Source organism: Stenella coeruleoalba, assembly GCF_951394435.1.
Source record: "Stenella coeruleoalba genome assembly, chromosome: 11".
Lineage (NCBI taxonomy): Eukaryota > Metazoa > Chordata > Mammalia > Artiodactyla > Delphinidae > Stenella > Stenella coeruleoalba.
In genome coordinates this window covers 11,032,937-11,055,048 of record NC_137157.1, presented here as the reverse complement: position 1 = coordinate 11,055,048, position 22,112 = coordinate 11,032,937, and the positions used below count along the sequence as shown (strand labels likewise).

At 58.6% G+C, this 22,112-nt stretch overlaps 1 protein-coding gene across 1 annotated transcript in view; it reads right to left on the bottom strand.

Annotated features, from left to right (window-relative positions):
• Positions 1–2,233: 2,233 nt before the first annotated feature.
• The window catches only part of TMPRSS6 (transmembrane serine protease 6), a gene marked incomplete at its 5' end in the record, with an annotated part of 32,141 nt that continues 12,262 nt past the window's right edge, over positions 2,234–22,112 (bottom strand). Inside the window, 11 exons of the mRNA XM_079937664.1 lie at positions 2,234–2,829; positions 3,321–3,457; positions 5,136–5,407; positions 6,778–6,946; positions 7,276–7,392; positions 8,678–8,791; positions 9,752–9,850; positions 10,220–10,365; positions 18,637–18,746; positions 19,050–19,162; positions 20,497–20,633. Of these exons, the coding sequence (XP_079793790.1) occupies positions 2,671–2,829; positions 3,321–3,457; positions 5,136–5,407; positions 6,778–6,946; positions 7,276–7,392; positions 8,678–8,791; positions 9,752–9,850; positions 10,220–10,365; positions 18,637–18,746; positions 19,050–19,162; positions 20,497–20,633 (1,573 nt within the window). The 3' untranslated portion in view covers positions 2,234–2,670. The remainder of the gene's footprint in view (positions 2,830–3,320; positions 3,458–5,135; positions 5,408–6,777; positions 6,947–7,275; positions 7,393–8,677; positions 8,792–9,751; positions 9,851–10,219; positions 10,366–18,636; positions 18,747–19,049; positions 19,163–20,496; positions 20,634–22,112) is intronic.

Genomic DNA, 22,112 nt, shown 5'->3' with positions numbered 1-22,112 from the left:
CACCTCCACCCTCTGCCCCAAGTCCTAGGAAATACAACCCCCAGTCTCCCCTCCATCTTCTCTCAGAGTCTGACGGGACCCCCACCCCGCCTGGCCAGTTCCTTCACCTCCCAGGTCCTACTGAGTGTCTTCCTGGCTCCCCAGCCCCGCCCCCCAGCAGTTGAGCGCTGCCAGGGGACATCTCTGCAAAGCAGTGCTCCCCTTGACCGAAGCCTCCCGGGGGGACCTCACCACTCGCCCTGGGGCCACGCGGCTCTCTGAAGTTGACCTCGCTTTTTGTGTCCAGCTTTGCTTGCAAAAGAGTTACCAGGAGCCTTGTTAAAAGGACAGATTACCCCCTACCCCCTAATTCCTACTATGGCCATGAATTTGCACTTTAGCAAAGCACCCTCCAGCAGTGTTCTCCCCCTCTGAGATCCCTGAGGGCCACCCGGGGTAGTCCTGCCCCCACCCCAAAGGTGTCCCCCCATAGCGTCTCCACAGGCAGGACCCAGCGGGTGGAGGGCTCTCCACACATGGATGCGATGGCCGTTCCCTGTCTACCTTTGAAAACCCTCTCGACACTAGGCCCCCTCCAAGGCTCCCCGCTTCCTTCTCCTCCCAGCTGGGCTCCAAGAAAGACTTGTCCGCCCTTGACACCGCCCTTCCTCCCCTCCACCAGGGCCCGGCCCTGTAGGCCTCCCTGACCACGCCCACTCAGGCCACAGCCCTGGCTGCTAAGACCCCACCCCCCTCAGTTCCCCTCAGCCTCCTCCGGACCCGCACGTCTGCAGTCTGTGTCTCCCCCACCTCCTCCGTCTTCCCTGGACCACCGTCCTTGCAGGGCAGCTCTAAAATCCCTCCTCCAAACCTCTCTCAAGTTCCGCCTGCCTCCTGGACATCTCCCTCCCAGAAGCATCCCAAGTTCATGACACCTTCCCAGAGCTTTTCCCTCCCCGGGTGCCCTGGGTGGGAGTGGTCCTGGGTGGCTCCTCCCTCATGTCACCCCATCCACTGAGGCACCTGGAGGACAGTAAGGGTCCTTCAACCCTATGTCCATCCTCCTTGCCCTGCTCCATCCAGGATCCATCCTCTTCTCCCTGGAATTCCACAGTGGCCTCCTTACCGGCCTCCCTGCCTCCCACTTCCTCCAGGCTGGTGCCGGTGGTGGTTCTAAAATGGGAATCCATCCTGTGTCGGTCACTTCCCTGCTCTAGAGCCTTCCACGGCTTCCCAGAGCGCCCAGGGTCAATTCATAGCTCCACTCCAAGCTCTTTGCCATCTAATCTCAGTTTGCCCCTCCCCATGCATTCCTTTTTAGCCCTACCGCCCACCCCACCACCACCCCTGCCAACCTCTGTTCCAACTAAAAACAACTTACTGTTCCCTAACAGGCCACTGCCTTTGGGGACTGTTGCCTTTGCACATGCTGTTCCCCTGCCTGGAATGCTCTTCCCCACCTTGGCCACCTTTGAACCCCAAGTCTCCTCCAAGGCAGCCTTCCCGAGTTGCAGTCTACCCCAAAGCCCCTTCACCCTGGGTCAGCATCCCCACCCCTCCCGAGATGAGGAGCCAAGTTCCGTGCAGCTCTGTGACCCCAGTGCGGCCCTCGGCACGTCGTAGGAGCCTGGAGCTGCTCGCTGAATAAATGACTCAGAATGCAGAGGCAGTGCCGTGCCAGAGGGGAAGCGGCAGCCTGGGAATCAGGAGATGGGGCTTCCGCTCCAGGCTCCACTCCTGACCCCTCCCTGGTGCGATCATGACACTCTCTGCCCCTCAGCTTCCTTCCGGGCTTCCAGAAGGAGTGCATCACTTGTCCCAGCCCTCACTCTGACCTGAGGGGCACCAAACCATTGCCTTCCTGGGGTTGCTCCCAGGACCTAGGCAGCTGCCCTGGAGGCCGCCGCTGCCCCCACTGACCGCCCCCACCCCTTGGTCTTCTGGACGCTTAGCCAACAGGCTGAGCAGATAACAGGGGCTGCTCAGTCAAAGGCGTGAGATTGGTGCCCGGGGCCCCATTCAATCCCCAGAACAGGACCTCGGGTCAGACAGCTTTATTCCACAGGGCAGCTGAGCTCACCTCCAGGTGAGAGTGGGCAGTGAAGGCCCGAGGAACAGGTAGGCATGGGAGGACCCTGGACCTGGGGCTCCCCACCCTTTGGCCTGCAGTGGCGGCTGGCCCACTTGGCTGTCTCCAGGGCTCTGAGGGCCCTTCCTGCGGGGGCACCTTCCTCCCCCACCCCTCAAGTTAGGCCAAGGGCTTCAAAGGCTGGAATCTGCTGTCTGGAGAGGATGCTGGCCCAGCAGCCTCTGCGCTGGGGCGGGGGCAGGCGGGGGGCCCGGCAGCCACATGACTGCTGCTCGACCCTTGCCCACCAAAGTCAGCAGCGGAGGAAGGGGAAGGAGGAGAGAGAATCAGGAGGGGACAGGCTGGATGTGAACCCCCCCAGCCGGGCCTGGTGACCATCCCAGGCCCTCAGGGGAAGTCTTGACCACCAGCTGATGGCCCCTCTCCCTCCTTGTGTCCTCACTGGGGCAGATGTCAGGCAACAGGTTGCGGGAGAGGAGAGACACCACCTCCTGTCCCCACGGGGCCCTGCCACCGGCAGAATACTTGCTCCCCTGCCTGGTGGGCGCCCTGGGCTCTCTGAGTCCAAGAGGTGGGGGCCCTTGCGCTGCGGGGGCAGCTTCTCAAGTCAGCACCTGCTGGATCCAGCCAATCACACCTGTGATGCGGGTGTAGACGCCGAAGTAGTTGGGCCGGCCACAGCCCAGACCCCAGCTAACCAGCCCCGCCAGGAACCAGCGGCCACTGGGCTCCTTGCACACCAGCGGGCCGCCCGAGTCGCCCTGCAAGAGGGGAAGAGACAGGGCCACGTCAGGGTAGAGACATCCCCTTCCAGGCAAGGGTCCCGACTGCTGGGGATGTTCTGAGTGACACGTCCCCTTTGGAAGCCTCTGATAGATGGAGGCGGCCCAAACCAGCCCAGCCTGGCCTCCAGCAGGGCCTGGCTTTCGCGGAAGCGTGGATGTGTGTCCCTGCGCCCTGCCCAGCCCCGCCTGCCTTCTGTGGGCTCTAGTCCTCTCTGCTGCCTCACTTGGGCAAAGCGCCTCGCGGAGGGCAAGGAGCAGAGCTGGGCTTGGGCCTCAGCCCTGCCCCCCGGGGTCTCTTCTGATCTGGGGCCTGCAACCTGGAGCAAGTCTCTCAACCTCCCGAGCCTCAGTTTCCTCATCCATAAAGTGGGGACAGCCAAGCCCACCTTGCCGTGAGGCTGCAGCAGGCCCCGGGTGACGTGAGCAGCGCCCTCTCTCCCCGATCTGGCCCATCCCGCAGGAGTCACCTGGCAGGCATCCTTCTTGCCCCTGCGGTAGCCGGCACACAGCATGCGGGGGGTCACCTGGTAGCGGTAGGCCTCGCTGCACAAGTCCTGTGGGATCAGCTGCACGTCCACCTTCTGCAGACCGTTGCTGGTGGGGCCTGCCCGGCGGTGTCGGGGGCAGAGGTGAGAAGATTTGAGGTGCCAGGGGCCCCCACTCTTCCCGTGGCTCCTCCTCTTGCATCTCAGGAGCCCCCTTCCTCGCTCCTGCTCTGCCCCCCCTCCCATCCCCGCCCTCCACGTCTCCATCACTCTGTCTGGCTCCTTCTCCGAGAAGCTCATGGTGACAGACCCCACCCCGACCCTGCCCAGGGCCTATCTGGACTAGGGTCCTCCTTAGTTCCTCCCCCGCCACCCCTCCTGCTTGAGGCTTCTTGGCTGCCTCCCCTCCGCTCTCTGACAGCCCTGGGAGATTTTTCCAGAACACACATCTCACCCCTTCACTCCCCCCTAAAACTCCTCAGCGTCTCCCCACTGTCCAGCCAGCACTTCTCCCGAGGAGCTTCAATCAACACTGTGCCTAGTTCCACCCGGAGATCCGGTCTGTTCGGCTGGGCTGGGCCCAGACATCTGTGCTTTTTCTCAAAGCCCTGATGCTTCGAGCAGGTCAGGAGGAGGACTCCTGGCTCCGGATCCGCACCCAGATCCACCGGCTCCCCTCTGGTGCTGGGTGTCCTCAGGGCTCCCTGGGTTGCCACCTGTGCTCTTATCAGAAATGCCTTTCCCCTTCGCTGGGACACTGCTGACCTATCCTCCAAGCCTGAGCTCAGCCCGCCCTTCCTCCGGGCTGCCACTGTCCCCCGTACCTCCCCATCCGTGTCAGCTCCCCAAAGCATGTTTCCTGTTTATCTTTATATTCCCTTTGTCCAACTCGATGCCTGGCATATAGCAGGTGCTCATAAATGTGTCATTGAATGAATGAATGAGGAAGTGGACCCATCCTTGTTTTACACTATTCTCTATCATGCTCTTGGACATGTCACTTTTCACCTGAGCCTCAGTTTCTCCGTCTTTAAATTATCGCTCAGTCCTGCCCACCTCCAGACTGTAAAGCACAGTACACAGTTTTAAAGGCACCACCGCGAAGGGTGCAGGGCGTGGCTGTAGTTATGTACAGAACTGAGGGCTGGCCTCTAGGGATGGCCAGCTCCGGTCAGTGTAGGCGGGAAGCGGAGAAACTCATGTTTCTGAGAGGCAGCATCCAAACAGCAGGGGCTCTGGGGTCAGATAGTCCTGGGTTCTAGTCTCTGCTCCAACCCTCTCTGGCTGTGTGACTTTGAGTCACAGCTAAATGTCTCTGAGCCTCCGTTTCCCCATCCTTAAGATGGGGTCCGTGATAACCAGTAGCTAGGGTTATTGGATGGATTAAATGAAATCATGTTCCCCTAAAATCTAACCTCCATGCGGTAAGTGTTAATAATTAAGAGCCTCCCCCCAGCACAGACACATACCCCCCCACCCCCCGCTGTCCAAGGAGCAGAGGGTTGGAGCTTGCCCACGGGCTGTGGGGTCCCTGGCCTGCCCCATCACTCTGCACTTATCCCCTAGGATATCCTTCCATGACCTTGGTTCTCCTTAAATGCCCTTCTGGCAGGAAGGGAAGGGGAGAGGCCCACGGCCATAGTTAAAGGTTTTTTCCCATGAAATCCAGCCCAAATTAATCCCAGGACTAGTGGGCCTCTGGAGGGGAGCCCCAGGGCCCCCTGCCAGTTCACCTCCAGGCTCAGAAGCTGCATGAGGGGGACCCATCCCATCTCCCCTGCCCGCAGTCCAGCTCACCACCCTCACGCAGGGCACCCCAGCCCGTGATCCAGCAGTGCAGGCCCGGCTCGAAGAAGTGGGAGCGCGCGGGCAGGCAGACGGGGTGCACGGAGGCCGAGCGCACCACGGGGTGGTCGAGCTGCAGCAGGGCCACGTCATAGTCGTGGCTGTCCTCCTCATGGTACGGGTGCAGGAGCAGACGGCTCACCTTGAAGGACACCTCACCCGGCCAGCGAGCGCTCTGCCACACTTTGCCCAGGAACACGGTCCACAGCGCCGGGGACGCCATGCTGAGGGCAGAGACGGGGACTCGCTCAGCGGCCGCCTCCCCGATCCCATCCCAGATCCCTAGGGTAGCCAGCTTTCCCCCGGGACACCAGCCTCCAACCCATCCCCGCCCTGCTCTGGAAGGCCAGGCGGCTGGTGGTATGGTGTTCAGTGGTGGCCCTGGAGCCCTCCTGCCTGGGTTCCAGCTCCAGCGTCATCCCTCCCGAGGTGAGTGTGCACCTCTCTAGGCCTCAGTCACCCCATCTGCAAAATGGGAATAGCATCACCTACTCATATGTGCCTGAGGGGATTCAATAAGACTTTGTATGTAACAAAAATTAGCACAGTGCCAGGCGCTGGCGGATCATTCTTTCCTTTTTTCTGTGCACTTTATAGATGGGGCAGCTGGGAACGCCCTGAAACTTGCCGGTCCTCAGGAGGAGGGGGAGGGAGTTGAGTGTGGGGGAATTGGCAGAGACTGGGCTGTGCAGACCCCTGGAGGCCGGGTCAGCATTCAGGTCTTTCTCTACCTTGTGGGCAGTGGGGAGCCAAGGATGAAGTGAAAGAAGCTGGGTAGTCAGACCGCACCCAGAAGGGCACCCGGGCACCTGGGCAGAGGATGCAAAAGGGAACTGGGCTCTGGGCTGCCGGGGTGACCCAGGGGTGATGGTGGCAGCGTGGACAGGCAGTGGCTGAAGGTTCTCCAGACCACTGAGAGGGCTTGCTGCCTCGCTGAGTGTGAGGGGAGGGGGTGCCCTGGTGGCTCCAGGCCTTTGGCAAGGACTGTGTAAACCCAGGACAGAGGAGAAGGTGTGGGGACAGAGTCCAGAACTGGCCGTGCTGGGGGGCGGGTCTGGGACACCAGACATCAGGCTAGGGGTGGAGAGTGGGTGCTGTCAGCCCACCACGGAGATGAGGAAGATGTCTGCAGGGCAGGGTGAGATGTCCCTTCTTGTGGGTTTCTCTGCCCCACCTCTCCCGCCCCAGGTCACAGACAGGCATGCCTGGAGCGGGGGGGGGGGGGGGGGGGGGGTTTATGGCCTACGACCAGGTCAGGCAGTTCTGTTTTCTGCTGTCCCCCAGTGTCTAGCACAGCCCCTGGCACACAGTAGGAGCACAACGAATATCGTTGAAGGGATGAATGAGCAAATAAATGAATCACTGACCCAGCTGAAAGCAAGATACCAGAAGTAGAGAGGTCAGGCAGCCTCCCCAGGGGCACAGAGCGTGCTCGCGGTGGAGCCAGGGCTGAACCCAAGGGGCGGAGCAGCCAGTCTGAGGGGCTTCCCACCGCCCTCCCCTCTGTCTGCTTAGGTTTCAGACACACCGTACCCCGTCACAGCCTTCCCTACCCCACCTCTCGCGGCCCACGTCCCCGTGCCGTCCCCCTCACCTGTCCTCCTGGAAGCAGTGGGCAGTGGTGATGACCCAGCGGTCAGCGATGAGGGCCCCCCCGCAGATGTGTCGGCCCCGAACCTGGAGGCTGGCCTGCCAGGGCCACTCACCCTCCGAGGACTCGACCCCGCCCACGATGCGGCCCGAGGGGCCCTGGAGGCCACAGTCTAGGGGTGGAAGAGGGGCAGGGATGGACAGAGGGCGAGCGGCCGCAGAGAAACAGACACAGAGAAAAAGAGAAGGGGGAGGCAGGAAGGGCGAGCAGAGGAGCAACACGAAGGGGACAGGGAAAGAGAGCGAAGGGGCGAGGGAGGGAGAGAGGCGGGCAGGACCCACACCAGGGGGCAGAGGCGGGGTAGAAAGAGACAGACGGACAAACTGATGAGCTCTCCCTCCAGCTTCGCAGGGGGGGACCTCCCTCGCTCCCACGCTCGACGGCCCCGCAGGCGGAGGGGCACGCCGCCCAGCCCAGCCTGTCGGAGCCCCCAGGGCTCACCACAGTGCTGCTCGTCCGAGCCGTCCTTGCAGTCGGGGTGCCCGTCGCACCGTGGGTTGGGCTTCTTCACACAACTGCGGTCCTCACACTGGAAAGTGAACGTCCCGCAAGGCACCCCTGGAATAGAGGGGGCGGGGGCAGGGCTTAGAGGGCGGGTCCCTGAGCCCAAAGGAGCCTCCAAAACGAGGCCAGGGAAGACAGAGCCTGGAGGAGGCCAGGAGGCGACCGGAGAGGGGTCTCTTGACCCCACTAAAGGGTTCCCTGAGGCTCCTTTAAGGTCCCCTAAAGGCCACGTCCCCTCCGCACCCCACACGCTGGTCTGTTAAGAGAAGGCAGTGTCTCCCCTCTCAGACCTGGGCACCTGACAGTAAGATTACGCCTCCCTCCAGTTATGGTACCTGAAGGCAGACCCGTGCCTCCACTTGCAGCCCAGGGAGGCTCCCAAGAGCACGGCTCTGCCTCTCCCATCAGGCTGAGCTCCCCTCCCAGCCTGGCAGCCCTCGGGGCCCTGCCCCCCCCAGCCACACAGCTGCACCTCACTGCCTTCACCGTGCACAGCTTCCTCCTCCACAGTTTTCGCCTGCTCTCCTTTCCTTCGCTACTTAAATTTCACCTCCCTTCAAGGCCCAGTTCAAAGCCTGCCTCTTCCAGGAAGCTTTCTCAGCCTGATCTCATTCTCCAGTCTTCATACGCTACTGCACATGATGTCCAGAAGGTCTGGGCCAAAGAGAGTCACCCATCATTTTTTTTTTTTTTTTCTGCTATCAGATAATCCCCAGAGGGCAGGGACCACTTTGGTGTCTTTTATTCCCATTTCTCAACTCTGCCTCGCATATCACTGGGTCGTCTGTGAGTGAAGGTTGGCTGGGCAGATGGATGGATGGATGGACGAATGGATAAAACACTGGAGACTCAGGAGATCGGGCAGACCAACAAATGGGTGACTTGATGGTCTGGTAAGAAGGCTGACAAGCAGCTCTCTGGGTGGATAAATGAGTGGATGTAAGGACTAATGGACAAGCATGTAGTTAGAGAGATCCGTGGATGCATGGCTGGAGGATGGAACAATGGACATACAGAGAGGCAGTTGGGTAAACCAGTAAGTGAGTAGATTGATGGCTTAGTGGATAGGGAGATAGGTGGTTGGACAGGCCGATGGATGAGTGAGTGAGTGGATGTGTGAATCAATGGACAGACAAGATGGTTGGGGAGACCAGAAGATGGATGGATGGATGGATGGATGGATGGATGGACAGACATATGGGCATACTTATAAATGGGTTGGGAAGCATTTGGACAAGAGGGCAGAAAGCTTTGAGGAGAAGCATGCAGAAGGGCTGGGCTATCTGGCTGAGCGCATTCTTCGGTTTCCCTCTAGATACCTGGTCGTACCCCACCCTACCTTCCTGGCACAGCTCTTCATCACTCCCATTGAGACAGTCAGGCTGCTGGTCACAGACCCTGGACAGTGAGATGCATGTGCTGTCCTCTTGGCACTGGTACGTGGCTCTGCAAACTGTATGAGGACACAGGGAGGGGACAGGTGGGAGGAAGCCAGAGGCACCAGGCTGGGACTTTGCGCTGCCTGTGACTGTGCATCGTATCGCGTGTCATGATCGCAAATTTCTTTCTCAGCTACTTTACGCCTGAGTGTCACAGCAACCCTGTGAGATGCTCCATTTCATCGGTGGAAACAGAAATGAAGTGACTTTTCCAAGGTCACCTGGCTGAGCCAGAACTTGATGCCAGATGTTCTGGTTCCAAATAGGAGGCACCTTCACGAGCAGGATCAGAGGATCAGCGCAGAGGAAGGCACACCTCCCTTCCCTCCTGCTTCTCTCCCCACATATGTAAAACTTTGATGGGATGCAGGTGGTCTGGGGAGATCAGACTGGAACAGGCTGTACTGATGGTGACTCTGGGAGCCAGAAGCCAGGATTCAGAGGCAGAGGTATTGATCCGAGGGAGCCCTGGCTCGGGGGCCATCAGGACCCTGAGCCCCTTCTGCCAGGGCTGGGCAGTGGTGAGCACAACCTCGGGAAGAGTTGGCAGCTCCAGTCTGAACCCCTGCAGTGGATGATCCCACTCAGAGGAGGCAGATGAAGGATCCTCTCCTTGGCCAACCTGGGTCTGCTGGGCTCTTCTTGATAGCCTTCCCCCTTCTGGTCCTACCCTCCCTCATCTGCTCTGTTCCTTCTTGGACGGCTGTCCTGGCAGAAGGCTGGGGGTGATGGCCTGGTGGGGAGAAGCCCTGAGCTGGGAGTCAGGACACCTGGGTCCCAGCTTGTCCCTGTCACTGCCCCACTGGGTGGCCCTCACTCTGTGCTTCCACCGTTCCATGTCAGCGCAGCGAGGGAGCCCTACTTCCTGGATGCTGCTAATGGGAGCTGCCTGTGGGGGGCGGGTTTTGAAAGGGTGGGCTCAGCCCAGCACAGAGGTGAGGAGAGAGGAGCGACGGGGTGGGCAGGCAGCTCACCACAGTTTCTCTCATCCAGGCCGTTGGGGCAGTCTTTGACCCCGTCGCAGGCAGGCACACAGAGTCCATTCACAGAGCAGAGGAACTCTCCAGGGCAGGCTGGACAGGGAAGGAGCCATTAGGACACGCGTCAGCATGAAAACACGTGCAGACACGAGGCACCCGCGTGCTCACATGTGTACCCACAGGCCTGTGTACACGGTCCATGTGGACATACATGTCCGGGCACATGCACACAGCACACACTCGGGTAGGTATGAGTGTATATACCTCGTGAACACGTATGACTGCCTTGCACACGTGAGCACACACAAAGCTGCATATGTTTACACACACACACACACACACACACACACACACACTCCTTTTGACCAGCCTCTTGGTGCTTCCAGGGACAGCTCAGAGGCAGAGAGAAGCCGCGGGGGCTTTGGGGGTCCCCGCCCCAGTCCCCAGCCTGCCCACACTCACGATCTGACTGGTTGTACAAGCCGTAGTGCACCTGCACGCCGGGCCCGGTGAGGGAGATCTGGGACGTGAAGTTGATGGTGATGCCAGCGGTGGCCACCACAGGGATCCTCTCGGCGTAGGGCTGCAGGGTTCGCAGGCCACACAGCCTGGGGGTGACCAGAGACAGGCTCAGGGCCACACGGTCTGGTCCTAGGTAAGGGACAGCCTGGGTCCCCGTGTACAGACAGGGCAAGGACAGGGCGGTCGGAAAGGAAGGGGGAGCCACATCCCCAGCCCACCCCCACCTCCTCTGTCTTGATTTCTCCCTTGGGTGGCCACTCACCCCCAGAGTCATCTAGAAAGCAGCCTGGCTATGTCACTCCCCTGCTCAAAAACCTTCAATGGCTCCCCATTGCCTGCAGGATAAAAGTTAACGTCTGGACTCTAGTTCCAGTCACCTAGGAGCTGTAAGAGTCTAGCAAGTCAGAGTCCTTCTCTGAGCCTCACTTTCCTCCCTTGTAAAACAAGGGAAATTATCATGTCTGTTGACCTGACATCTGACAAAAGTCTCCAATGGGTCAGTGCAAGCAATAGTCCTTGACTGGTCTACTCTCCATAGACTGGAAGGGATGTTCCTCCTGTGCTCGGTGTGGAGTGAGAAGGCAGCCTCGCTCCCCATTCAGGCCTTTCCCTCCCACTGAGAAGCCTCCACAGCCCTGGTGGCTTCCCTGTGATCCTCTGGGCATGAGGGAGGCACCAGTCCCGCTCCCAGGATCAGCAGTGCCATGCTGATGGGCGGCACCTTCCCCGTGAGTGGCCACACTCGGGTGGGACCACCCCCCAGCCGTGGGAGCACACTCACATCCCTGTCGGACACCCCCGTCCCCATCGATCATGCTCTCGTTCCCACAGAGCAGGTGGAATTCCCCGCAGAGAGCAGGTAAGAATCCTCCCGACTCCAGGGTGAGGGGCACGGTGCTCATCCCACACGGTGCCTGGTCACACCTGGCCTTACACAGCAAGAGGCCATGCTTTCATGGAGCTGGCGCAGCCACGCCCCCCAAGCAGCGGGACCCTCCTCAGAGAGCAGCCTGGGGTTCCCTGCCTTCCCAGGCGGGACACCCTCAACAGAACAGATGGGTTGGCCCCATCAGCTCCTAGGAATGCCTCCCACAGGGAAGGGAGTATCCTCACAGAGCAAACAGGAATGCCTTTACAGGTGAGGGAAACACCCAGAACACGGGTGGAAAGGTCTGCAGACAGAGGTGAAAATGCCCCCAGCAGAGAAGGTAGGAGGAAGTCAAGAGAGCAAGTGGGAGTGCCCCAAAGCATGATGGGAACATCCCACAGCAGATGCAGCAGCCCACAGAGCCAGAGGCCAGAGGCTTCCTCAGAACTTCCAGAACACGGCAAGCATTTAATAGTTCAGTAATAGTTGGAGGCCCCGTTGCATGGGGATTTTGCAACGGGGTTCTCACAGCAACTCCACCCTGTGAGGAGGGATTGTTCTCATCCCGCTCTCCAGATAAGGCTCAGGAAGGGAAGTGCTGAGGTGGACGAGAAGCCAGCTTCCTCAGGACCCAGGAGGCCCCACCCAGCCTGCACTGTGCGGAGGTGCACCCTGACCGTCACTGCCACATGAGCTCTAGGGGCTGAGCCCTCACGTTCCCCATGACTCCCCTCAGACCTGGCCTAAGGTTTAGTTTCCCCATATACTGTTTGCCTGCAGTGATATTCTTGCCCCCATACCAATAAACAGTTCTCAAAGTACGGTCTGGGGACCACTTGGGGTCCAGAGTAAAAAGTATTTTTATAATAATTCTCAGGTATCATTTGCCTTTTTCACTCTCTTCTCACACAAGGTAGAGTGGAATTTTCCAGAGCCTATGTGATGTGTAACCCATTGAATGAGGAAGCAGGTGTGGGGATTCATTTGTGGTCTACTAATCCAATTATTAAAGAAAGTTGCAAAAATGTAAAACGGTGAGATTATTCCTCACCAAATGTTTTTAGTTTGGGAAGTATAATTAATTTTTCATAAAATATGTCCTTTATGTTAAAATGTAATGGGTTTCTTATTATTTTAAATGAACTGATAAATATTTTTAAATGTTCTCGGTTTTCATTTCTAATACTGTAAATATAGGTTAAAATATAGTTTTTATACAAGGCATAAAACTCTCTGGGGTGCTCCATAATTAAAGAGTACAGAGGGGTTCTGAGATGGAAAATTTTGAGAACCACTGCTCTGCAGCCCAGGGGGACCAGAGCGGGATGAGGTGCCACCAGGGGGCGCTCCTGCACAAGCCTCGTCCTAATCCTTTTAAAACTAAGGAAGCAAGGGGGTGTTGTGGTTTGTTTTTAAAGTAGATAAACAAATGCTATCATGGATTACTATCCCCAGAGAATTGCCCTGGAGAGTGGACAGGGGATCTGGGGGCTGGGAAATACCGGGCAGGGGGAAATGAGGAATCAGGTGCGTTCCTGAACATGCTTAAATTTCAGGGGCCTGGGGCACTGTCCCCAGACAGTCACGGGAGACTGTGGAGAGACAGGGAAGGAACCAGAGCCGGGTTGGAGGGAACCAGAGCCGGGTTGGAGGGCAGTGGAATGTTTCAGTTTATAAGAATTTGAGGGCTGCATGGTCACCTCAAGCCTTGGCCAGAGGCTCTAAGACACCAGCATCTGTCAATAGGACATTTCTCTACCGGCATCCAAGAGAGGATTCCAGGGTCAGCCTGCGGCTCAGCCCGGTACTCAGGAACCTGCTCAACCTGGGCAGCATTCAGTCCTCACCCTGGAGGCCTGGGGCAGACAGGAGGTGGCAGAATTTCTGAGGCGAGGCTCTTCATTAGCAGGAGCCAGAAAAGAGGCTGTAATCCGGCAGCTCAGGCTGAATCACTCAGCCTAAGGACGATCTGTTTAGCCTGTGCAGTATTAAAAACTTCTTTTCAAATGTAGTTGCCAGCTAATTGCACATAACATCTTAGATTCTTGCTTCTGAAAAATAAGCCCTAGAAACACTGGCTGGAAGTGATCAGAGGCTGCCCGAATTAGGCAGGGCACGTGCGGCCCAGCTAACCAGGCTCCTCCCTCCCTCCCTCTCCCCCACGCAGCCTGCCTCAAGGAACTACGCAGGCACTGGCCCGGCCCCTTTGCACATCATCATTTCTGGTTCTTGCCACAGTGCCTTCTGCGTGAGGGTTTGCGTCCTCTGGCTCTCCAATCCCTCCCCATCCACCAAAGGCTGCCCCCTCCCCCCAAACCCTGTCCAAGGAGCACCAGAAGTCTGAAAGCTGTGGAGCCCACGTCTCATCTCAGCTACAAAGTGCTGGGGGTCTGAAAGCACATTTTTGCACCGGGGCTGCCTTGCGCTTTCTCACTTTTCTGGATTTGGAGAATTTTCCTTCCTGCCTCACCTAGACAGTAAGCAGGGATCCGGTCAACCTTGCATGTCAGCAACTCTACACAGGGAGGAGTTCCAGAAAGATTGGATGGTAGATGGATGGATGGATGGACAGAAGGAAGGAAGGGTGGGTTGGTGTATTGATGGATGAGTAAATGGATGGAAGGAAGAAAGAATTGGTGGATGGATGGATGGATGGATGGATGGAAGGAAGGAAGGATGGAAGGATGGATGGAAGGATAGATGGATGGATACACACATACATGAATTCCCTTCCCTAAAGACACGTTAAACGGGAAAGACAGTCAGCAAAGACAAGCACTAAGAAAGGGAGGACAGCAGTCTCACTTGGTGGCCAGAGTGGTGGACCTGCAGCTGCAGAGCTGAGGCTGGGCTCTGCCACGGGAACCAGCTGTGCAACCTTGGGCATCTGCCTCAACCTCAGCAAGCTCCCATTTTCAAGTCTGTAAGATGGGGTGATAGCTCCCTTGTAGGGTGTTTGATGGCATGCGTGAGAAATGATTTCTTTGAAAACCAGCTGCTATCGTCGGGCTGTGCGCTCACCAAGGGCAGCAGCTGGAGCTCCTTCTTCCTCATCGCCAGCACCCGGCAGTGCCCGAGGAGCCTCTGTGGCCGCCCAGGGGATCAAAGGAGCAGAAGGGCCGCCCCATAGCCAGGCCGGGCCTGAGGGGCTCCAGCAGACCTGAGGAGCCAGGGGCTCTGCCTGTCCCCGTCGGTGAAGTGGAAATGGTTGCCGGATTTCACGAGGTCAGCTCCCTGCCCCGCCCCCAGGCCACTCAAAGGGCATGAGGCCTCTGCTGGGGAGAAACTGGGTAGAAAACAGGGAGGTAGGGGGAAGGCAGAAAGGGCTCGGGGGAGTGAGGTGACAGTGCCCAAGGATGCCCCGCCCGTGGGGGAACCCGCGCCAGCCTCTCCTCATCACTGGGCTGGCACCTGAGGGGTGAGACACCCTCTCCCCACACCCACCCTCTGTCGCTCCTCGTCAATGGCCATTCTGGGCCCCAGGACTGTGCCTCCCCCTCCCTACAAATCCTGTGCCTGGAAATCGACACCCTTCCCCAGACCTCTTGTGTCTTTGCCACCCACACAAGCAGATTTTCCAACAAATGCTTATTCAAAGAATTTCCCAGCACCTACATAGGCCGCTGGTTATCAAAAAAGATCAGAACTAGAGGAAATGGTTTGTCCGGTGCTTACAGTCTGGAGGTACACCTCTGCCTTCCCTTCCACCCTCAGACACGGGCAGGAGCCTGGGGGCAGGGGGCCACGAGTCTCCACCGCGGGACCCCGGACCCTTAACGAAGGTCTGAGAAGTCAGGGATGGGACTTCCCAGGCTGCTCTCGGAGCTGACGAGAGGAGAGCCCCAGAAGCTGTCCGTCCCCTCAGCAGGATGCCAGTGCGTTAGTCGGGACGGCTCGGCCAAGGGAGGGAACAGCTGGCACAGCTGCTCGGAGGATCTGCAGGAAGATTCTGCTCGAGTGTGAGCGCACAGATGAGCACGCGTACGTGCGTGGATGTGCGCACACAGGCCCGCACGCTGCCACACACGCTCTGGATCATGCTGCCTAGCTCAACTCTGGTTTCTCTAGTTACGAGCTGGGTGACTTTGTGTGAATGTCTTTGCCTCTCTGTGCCTCAGTCCCTCATTGGTCTATGAAGGAGGCAGTGCGGGGCCTGCTTCCTCACCAGGTTGCTGAGGGTGATGGAAACGGCACCTGAGCTCTGGGCCTGCCTGGTGCAGAGCCCAGAGCCAGTTACGAACTCATGGCCAGTGCCTTCTGGAGCTCCTGCCCATCCCGGCCTGCAGGAGCCGGTGTCCTCCACCCACGATCTCACTTACTCCTCCCTGGATGGGGACCTGCTGCATGCCCACTTTTCAGATGAGTTACCTGAGGCTGGGAGGGGTGAGTCCTCGCTGAATGGAAGGAGAGGAGCCAGGGTTTGAACACTGCTGTGTCTCATTTCAACAGCTAAGCTCTTTCCACCTCTCCAGCCCAACTTGGAATGACATTTCATTAGGAGCTAATAAACACAACTTATTGGAAGACATCTTTCTGATGGGTAAATAATAAAAAGTTGGGGCCCTGGACCCTGGGCAGGCCTAACCCCCTTGTTTTACAGATGAGGAAGGGGGTGTACCCAGAGTTACATGCAGAAACCAGGTAACCAGACGCCCCCAAGCACATCTTCAACCCCCCAGCAGTGGGGGGAGGCTTGGGAAGAGGGAGGAGGGGGTGGGAGTGCCGGGCCTCGTCAAACCTCACCCCCCCACCCCACCCACAACCCAGCTGCACCCTGGTCCCTTGCCACCACTTCAAAAATGCAAAAAGACAAGGACAAGAAGCCAAGTTTTTAGTCCTCCCTAGACCTCAGTTTTCCCACCTGTACAATGGGTGAGGGTAGGGCTCGATGGTCAGCCCAGCCCACTTTCTATAGCTCAACGGTGCTTTGAGACAGTGGGGAAGGTGAGACCCCTCCAACCCCGATAGACTCTGTCACAGTGCCTGAAATTTCACCATTGCACTATCATTCCTTCTGATGAAGACTCTCCCCATCTGTGGTCCACACTTGAAACCCAAGGGTAGCTCATGAAGTCCCAGCCCCCAGTGCCCACACCTTTGCCTGACCCTCCTGGCTACGTCAGGGAGGCAGGAAGAAGGCCCTGCAGGGGGAGCACGTTGTGGACCACCGTGTGACCTGCTGTTCATGGCTAGTGGTGGGCATGGGAGAGAGGCCCTGACTGCGGACCCATCTGGGTACTACTTAATCCCACTGAGCCTCGATTCCCTTCTCTGGGAAATGGAACGATGATGCCTCTGACATCACAGGCTGTCGGGCCATGAACTGATGCCCTGTGCTGAGCACCAAGCAGGTGGAATGGGGCGCCTGGTGCCAGGGCCCGGCTCCCGGCTAATGGAATAGCCGTGGCGCTGGGGGCTAAGTGCGGGAGTATCAGACCCAGGCCCCTTCTCACCCCTTCCTAGCCCCTCGTCGAGATATCAGATTCAGCTATGGGGTTGAGAGGGTGGCGGGAAAAAACGTTATCATCATGTGGAGAACCGTGAATCGAGGACCACTCTCGGGGTCACTCTGGGCTCCTGACACTGGGGGGTGAGCCCAGCCATCCTCAGTCTGGGAAGCCCCCAGGCAGGTGGGGAGGGGCCCTGAGGGAGCACCACAGAGGTGGCACAGAAATGCCACCCACATGCTGGGACCCGTGGGACAAGATGCCTTCTGCTCTCCAAAAAGCACCGGGCCAGAGTCACACCACCTGACATCACCCCCAAACAGCACAGGCCTGAACTCACACCCTCGGCACGTCTTCTTTTTCCTTTTAATCATGGTCCCTGATAAACTGCAAACTCCCTGGAAAGGATGATGACGAGTGAACGAGCATCACCAATCCCCATCCCCTCTCGTCTGGCTGACGCTTTTCAAAAGGATCAACCGATAAGCAAAATACAAGCGTTGGACTTCCCTGGTGGCGCAGTGTTAAGAATCCGCCTGCCAAGGCAGGGGACACGGGTTCGAGCCCTGCTCCGGGAAGATCCCACATGCCACGGAGCAACTAAGCCCATGTGCCACAACTACTGAGCCCGAGTGCCACAACTACTGAAGTCCACGCGCCTAGAGTCCATGCTCCGCAACAAGAGAAGCCACCCAATGAGACGCCTGCGCACCACAACGAAGAGAAGCCCCCGCTCGCTGCAACTACAGAAAAGCCCGCGTGCAGCAACAAAGACCCAACGCAGCCAAAAATAAAAAATAAATTTATATATATATAAAAAATATATGCAAGCATTGGTGAACGTGGACACCAACCCCAGAATCCAAGAATTCCAGAGTCCTAGAACTTTCCAATTTTAGTGTGCTGGAATCTTGGATACTCAAAATCTTTGAAATCAAGAACCTTGCATATTAGAATCCCAGCCTCCATTAGACCCCTAGGACCTCAGGGTTGGAAGGCGAGCAGACGCCCAATCTGCTACTAGATGTAGAATCTTCTCTTCAGTATCTCCGTACCGCAGGTGGGGAGGGGTCTCCCCAGATCTGCAAGGCTACTTTGAGATCCCTTCTCTCTCCCCAAGCCTCTGCCCCCGCTGCAAAAATGGAACCATGGGAGGGTGTCCTTCTGCTTTCCCTCCATGCCCCCATTATCCCCTGTGCGTGACCCATCCTCTCTGCCTCTGAGGGACGCTCCCGCACAGCATTTAGACACAGAGCCCCTCCCCTTGTAAATACCCCCTCCTTGAATGCCCTAGTTCTCTCCTTCACTCCCCAGACCAGGGAAAGCGCGTCTGCACTGCCTCCGTTCCCTGCTTCCCTTGCAGCCGTCAGGACCAACAGTGGCCCACAGGGTGCCAGCCACAGTGGGCATTTCCCAGCCTTCATCCGACTGATCAAACTGCATCACGTCGACCAGAGGACGGCCTGGCCACGCTGCGTCCTGCCCACCTCCCCAAGGGACTCAATTCTTCCTCAGGAACTTTGTCACCGGGGGGCAAAGGGCAGGACAGAGAGCAAGGGCTGGCGCCCCACAGGGGGCATGGGTGACTCAGGGTGGCCCTGGGAAGCGGTCGGGTTAGCAAGAGCGGCATGGGCGCTGGCTCTGCAGCTTCACAGCCGGGAAGCCGCTTGAATGTGGCCAACAGCAGGGAGCGGGATAAGCAAGAGGTGTCTGCATTTGCACTTGGGCGGGTTTAGGGAAAGGCACCCTAGCACTGCTGAGTCCTGTGGCTCTGCGTCATCTCACTTAAGGATTTGGGGTGACAGCACCCAAGGAAATGAAACCATTTCACTCTAACTAGGACCAACATCCAAGGCGGCTGATGACAAATGTGTGTCTGAGACTTCTGGGTGGCAGGAGGGGAGGCTGAGGCCCGGGCTGGGGGCCGGGACAGGGACTGGGTCAAGGGTGAGGCAACAGGCCTGATGCCCCTCTGAGGTCCCAGACCTGGGCTCCCGAGGGGGGTTACCTGCAGGGACAGGAAGGGGGTTCCGGGCGGGTACCTCCGGTTCTGGATGGTCCACTGGCCTTGGGTGCATGGCATGTCGTATTTCTGCCTCCGCAGAGTGTAAGCATCAAACCAGAGGGCCAAGCCGTAGTCCAGGGAGGGCACCTGGGACAGAGGAGCCAGTCACCAGGCGGCCCATGGGCTACGGCCAGGCGGTAGTCCCACCTCCCAGGACAACAAAGCGGGGAAGGGGCCTGCCAACACAGAGTGCCAGCTGGGGCTGAGGTCTGTCAGTCACTCAGCAAACAGGCGTTGCCATGGCAACAGAACCATCCCACCCGCCCTGGAAGGATTGGTACCCAGAGCTCAGCCTGTGGGTGCTTCAGCAGAGGCAGGACAGTGCTCCCCTCCCAGCTGGGATCCCCGGAGGTCTATAGGGTGCTCTGGGCAGAGGGTAGGTGGGCTCACCGTGAGGTGCCAGGAGCAGTGGGTGCTGGGTGAGTAGTAGCTGGGGAAGTATGGTGTGCTGAGGACACCCTGCAGCTCCAGCCGGCCTTCCAGGGTCAGATTCACCTCACAGGCTTGGCCCGGAGAACAGAAGTTACACAGGGTGCCTTGGACCCACCCCGCTGCACCTGCCAGCAGGTGGGGGGCAGCTGAAACCCATGCCCCCTACTGCCACTAAACAGTACAGCCTGATGACTGAGTGTGAATGTGTGACCTTGGGCCTCAGTTTCCTCATCTGTGAAACAGGGACAATAACAGTACATACCTCATAGGGAAGTTGAGTGGATTAAACAGACGTGGTATGTAGTAAGTGCTCAATAAATGTTCGCTACTGACATCAGCTGTGCAACCCTTCACGGTTTACTGAATGTGCTCACTGCTGCGCCAGCCTCACAGTTACGGGGGTTGGGGAGGGAGAATCGATCCCCTTTTCAAAGATGAGGTTTGCGGAAGAGGAGCCACTTGGCTGACGTCACACAGTGAGAGGGCGAGGCATGGGCAGCAGGTGTGTTCCCAGCTAGCACAACACCTTCCATGGAAGTCAGGGGCCCTAAAGCCCCCATTCCCTCCCCGTAGAGCTATGTCAGAGACGCTCATGAGAACGGGCAGCTCTGGTACCTCTTTAGCTCCAGGGACTCCCAGGGGTCACCTGTGGACCTGGGCCACCAGCAGGAGACCAGTGGGGTGGACACCAGGGGACGGAGGGGAAAGCCGGTGGGAAGAGGCAGACTGACGGCAGAGGCGGGGAGAGGCTCTTTGTGTAGTTCCTGTTTGCAACCCTCCCTTCCACTGAGCCCAGGACAGCCCAGGACAGCCAGCCATCGGGTGTGAAGGGTGGGACGTGCTCTTCCTGAGAAAGGGGGTGGAGGAGGGGGAATCCGGAAGCAGGAGGAGAGTGGGGAAGTCTCAGTGGGGCAGCCTGGGGGACCCTTTCCCAAGGAATGCTGGGAATCGCCCTCCCCTGAGCCATCTCCAGGGACGACTGTGTGGTTGGCCTTTGGTGTGAGAGGGTTGTCTGGTGGACCCCACGCTCCAGGCTCAGCCAGGGTGGGTGCAGAGGGAAGAGGGGGAAGGGGAGGACAGGGAGAGGAGGGCAGACAGACAGTAAACTCAGGAAAGAAAGAGTCAGAAAGAGGGCAGGAGAGAGAATGAGGGGGAGATGAGGGAGGGTGGGAGAGAGGGGCAGGGGAAGGGGTGAGGGAGAAGGTGGGGGAGATGGAGCGAGAATAGAGAGAGATAAAGGGGGTCCAGGGGTGGGGGTGAGGTTGGAGAGCAGAGGCGCTTCCAGAACCTTCCCTCCCCCATCCCATCCCCAACCAGAGCAAAGAAGGTGAAGGCAAGCCCGAGGAGCACCCCTGGCTTCTGCCACTGTGCCCCTCCCATCCCCTAGGGACCCCTGACCCCTCACCCTGGAAGGCCACGGGCTGCACGGAGAGCACGAAGGGGTCATAGTAGCTGTGCAGGCCCTTCTTCCAGACCACCGCCATGACGGCACCCGATGCCAGGACCTCCACCACGGGCTCCTGGCGACTGCAGCCATAGACCCTGGTGGGACAGAAAAAGGTGGCGACGGGGGAGGCAGGGTCTGAGACGGGCATCAGGGGGGGCAGCGGGTTTCCGGGAGGAGCAGAGGAGGAGGGATTGGCAGCCTATACATCTGGGTCTTCGGCTAGTCTGCTGTGTGTCCTCAGGCAGGTGTCTGACCGTCTCTGGCCCAGGGGGCTGACTGGAGGCCCTGTAAGGGTCAGGCCAGCTCCTCAGGGGAGAGAAGCCAAAAGGTTACCCAGACTTCTGGAGCTTACAATTCGACTGTGAGGGCTCATTCCAGGCCCATAGCACCCCTCCACACCCTCAGAATCCCTGTGACCCCTGAGTGCCCAGTAGGCAGACCAGACTGGCACTATACACGCTGGCTGGCCACACCTGACCCCTGGCCCTGTTCTGGGCTGGAATAGAGAGAAGACAGGTGTGTGGTCTGGTGATCCCTTGGGCACCTCAGGATTCTACCCAGAGCCTGCCATGGGGGAGGCACAGAGGAAATAGCAGTATCTTAGAATTCTAGACTCCTAGAGGAATGTCAGCCCTGAAAAGGCTTTTCAGAGATTGTCAAGGTCAACCGCTTGGTTTCCAGGTGGGGAAACCCAGGCTCACGAACGTGCCAAGGCCCCACCCTGGGTCCACAGCAGAGACAGACCCACGCTAGGCACTGCCTGTGACGGCGCCTGGCGCCCCTGCTGTGTCCATGCCCATGGTCGGCCCATCTCAGGTGGGGTGCTTCCGGCTTCCCTATCCCTCACTCTTTGCCAACATCTGCCGAACTTCCCCTTGCCTCCGACAGAATTCTCTGGAGCCCTTGCTAATCGGTGGACCAATTCCCAGAAAGCTAATAACCCTGCTTTCCCCGGAGGGGGCACGCCAGCATCCAGCTGCGGGGTACTGCCTGGCCGGCGCCGGCCCTGGAGCTCTGGCCTTGACCGATGGGAGTGGGTGGCCACGTGGGGGGCTGCAGGCACCCAGGGAAGCGCGAGAAATCCAAGCACAGCCTCAAAAACACCACCCACAGCAGCCCTGGCAACCCTGGCCACTGGAGGGAAGACTGAGCAATCCCAGGAATTTCCCCAGGAGGGTCCTGGTGCCCCAGGGTCCTGGGAAGGGGCATTTCCCCTGGCCTCCGCCTGCCCAGGCACTGGTCCCCACTTCCTCGTCCTCCTGCTTTGACCACCGCTGCCTTGATCTCACTGTGGGGGGCGGGGGGAGGGGTCCACCCTGCGGTACCAGGCCCTCCCCAGCTCCACTGCTCCCCTCCTCCAGGAGGTGGGAGGTAAGATATACGGATTAAGAGGGACCTGAGGTCGCCTTTATTAGTTGCTTTTAATATTAGGGATTTCTTTTATTTACTTAGCAGCTGAGCCCTTGTTGTAACTAAAACGAGGTGAAAGTTGGTAGAGGCCCCACCAGCTCCCCCCGCCCTCCAACCCCGCCCCCACGTCTTCCCATTACCACCAAAGTCCCCCCTTCATGGTC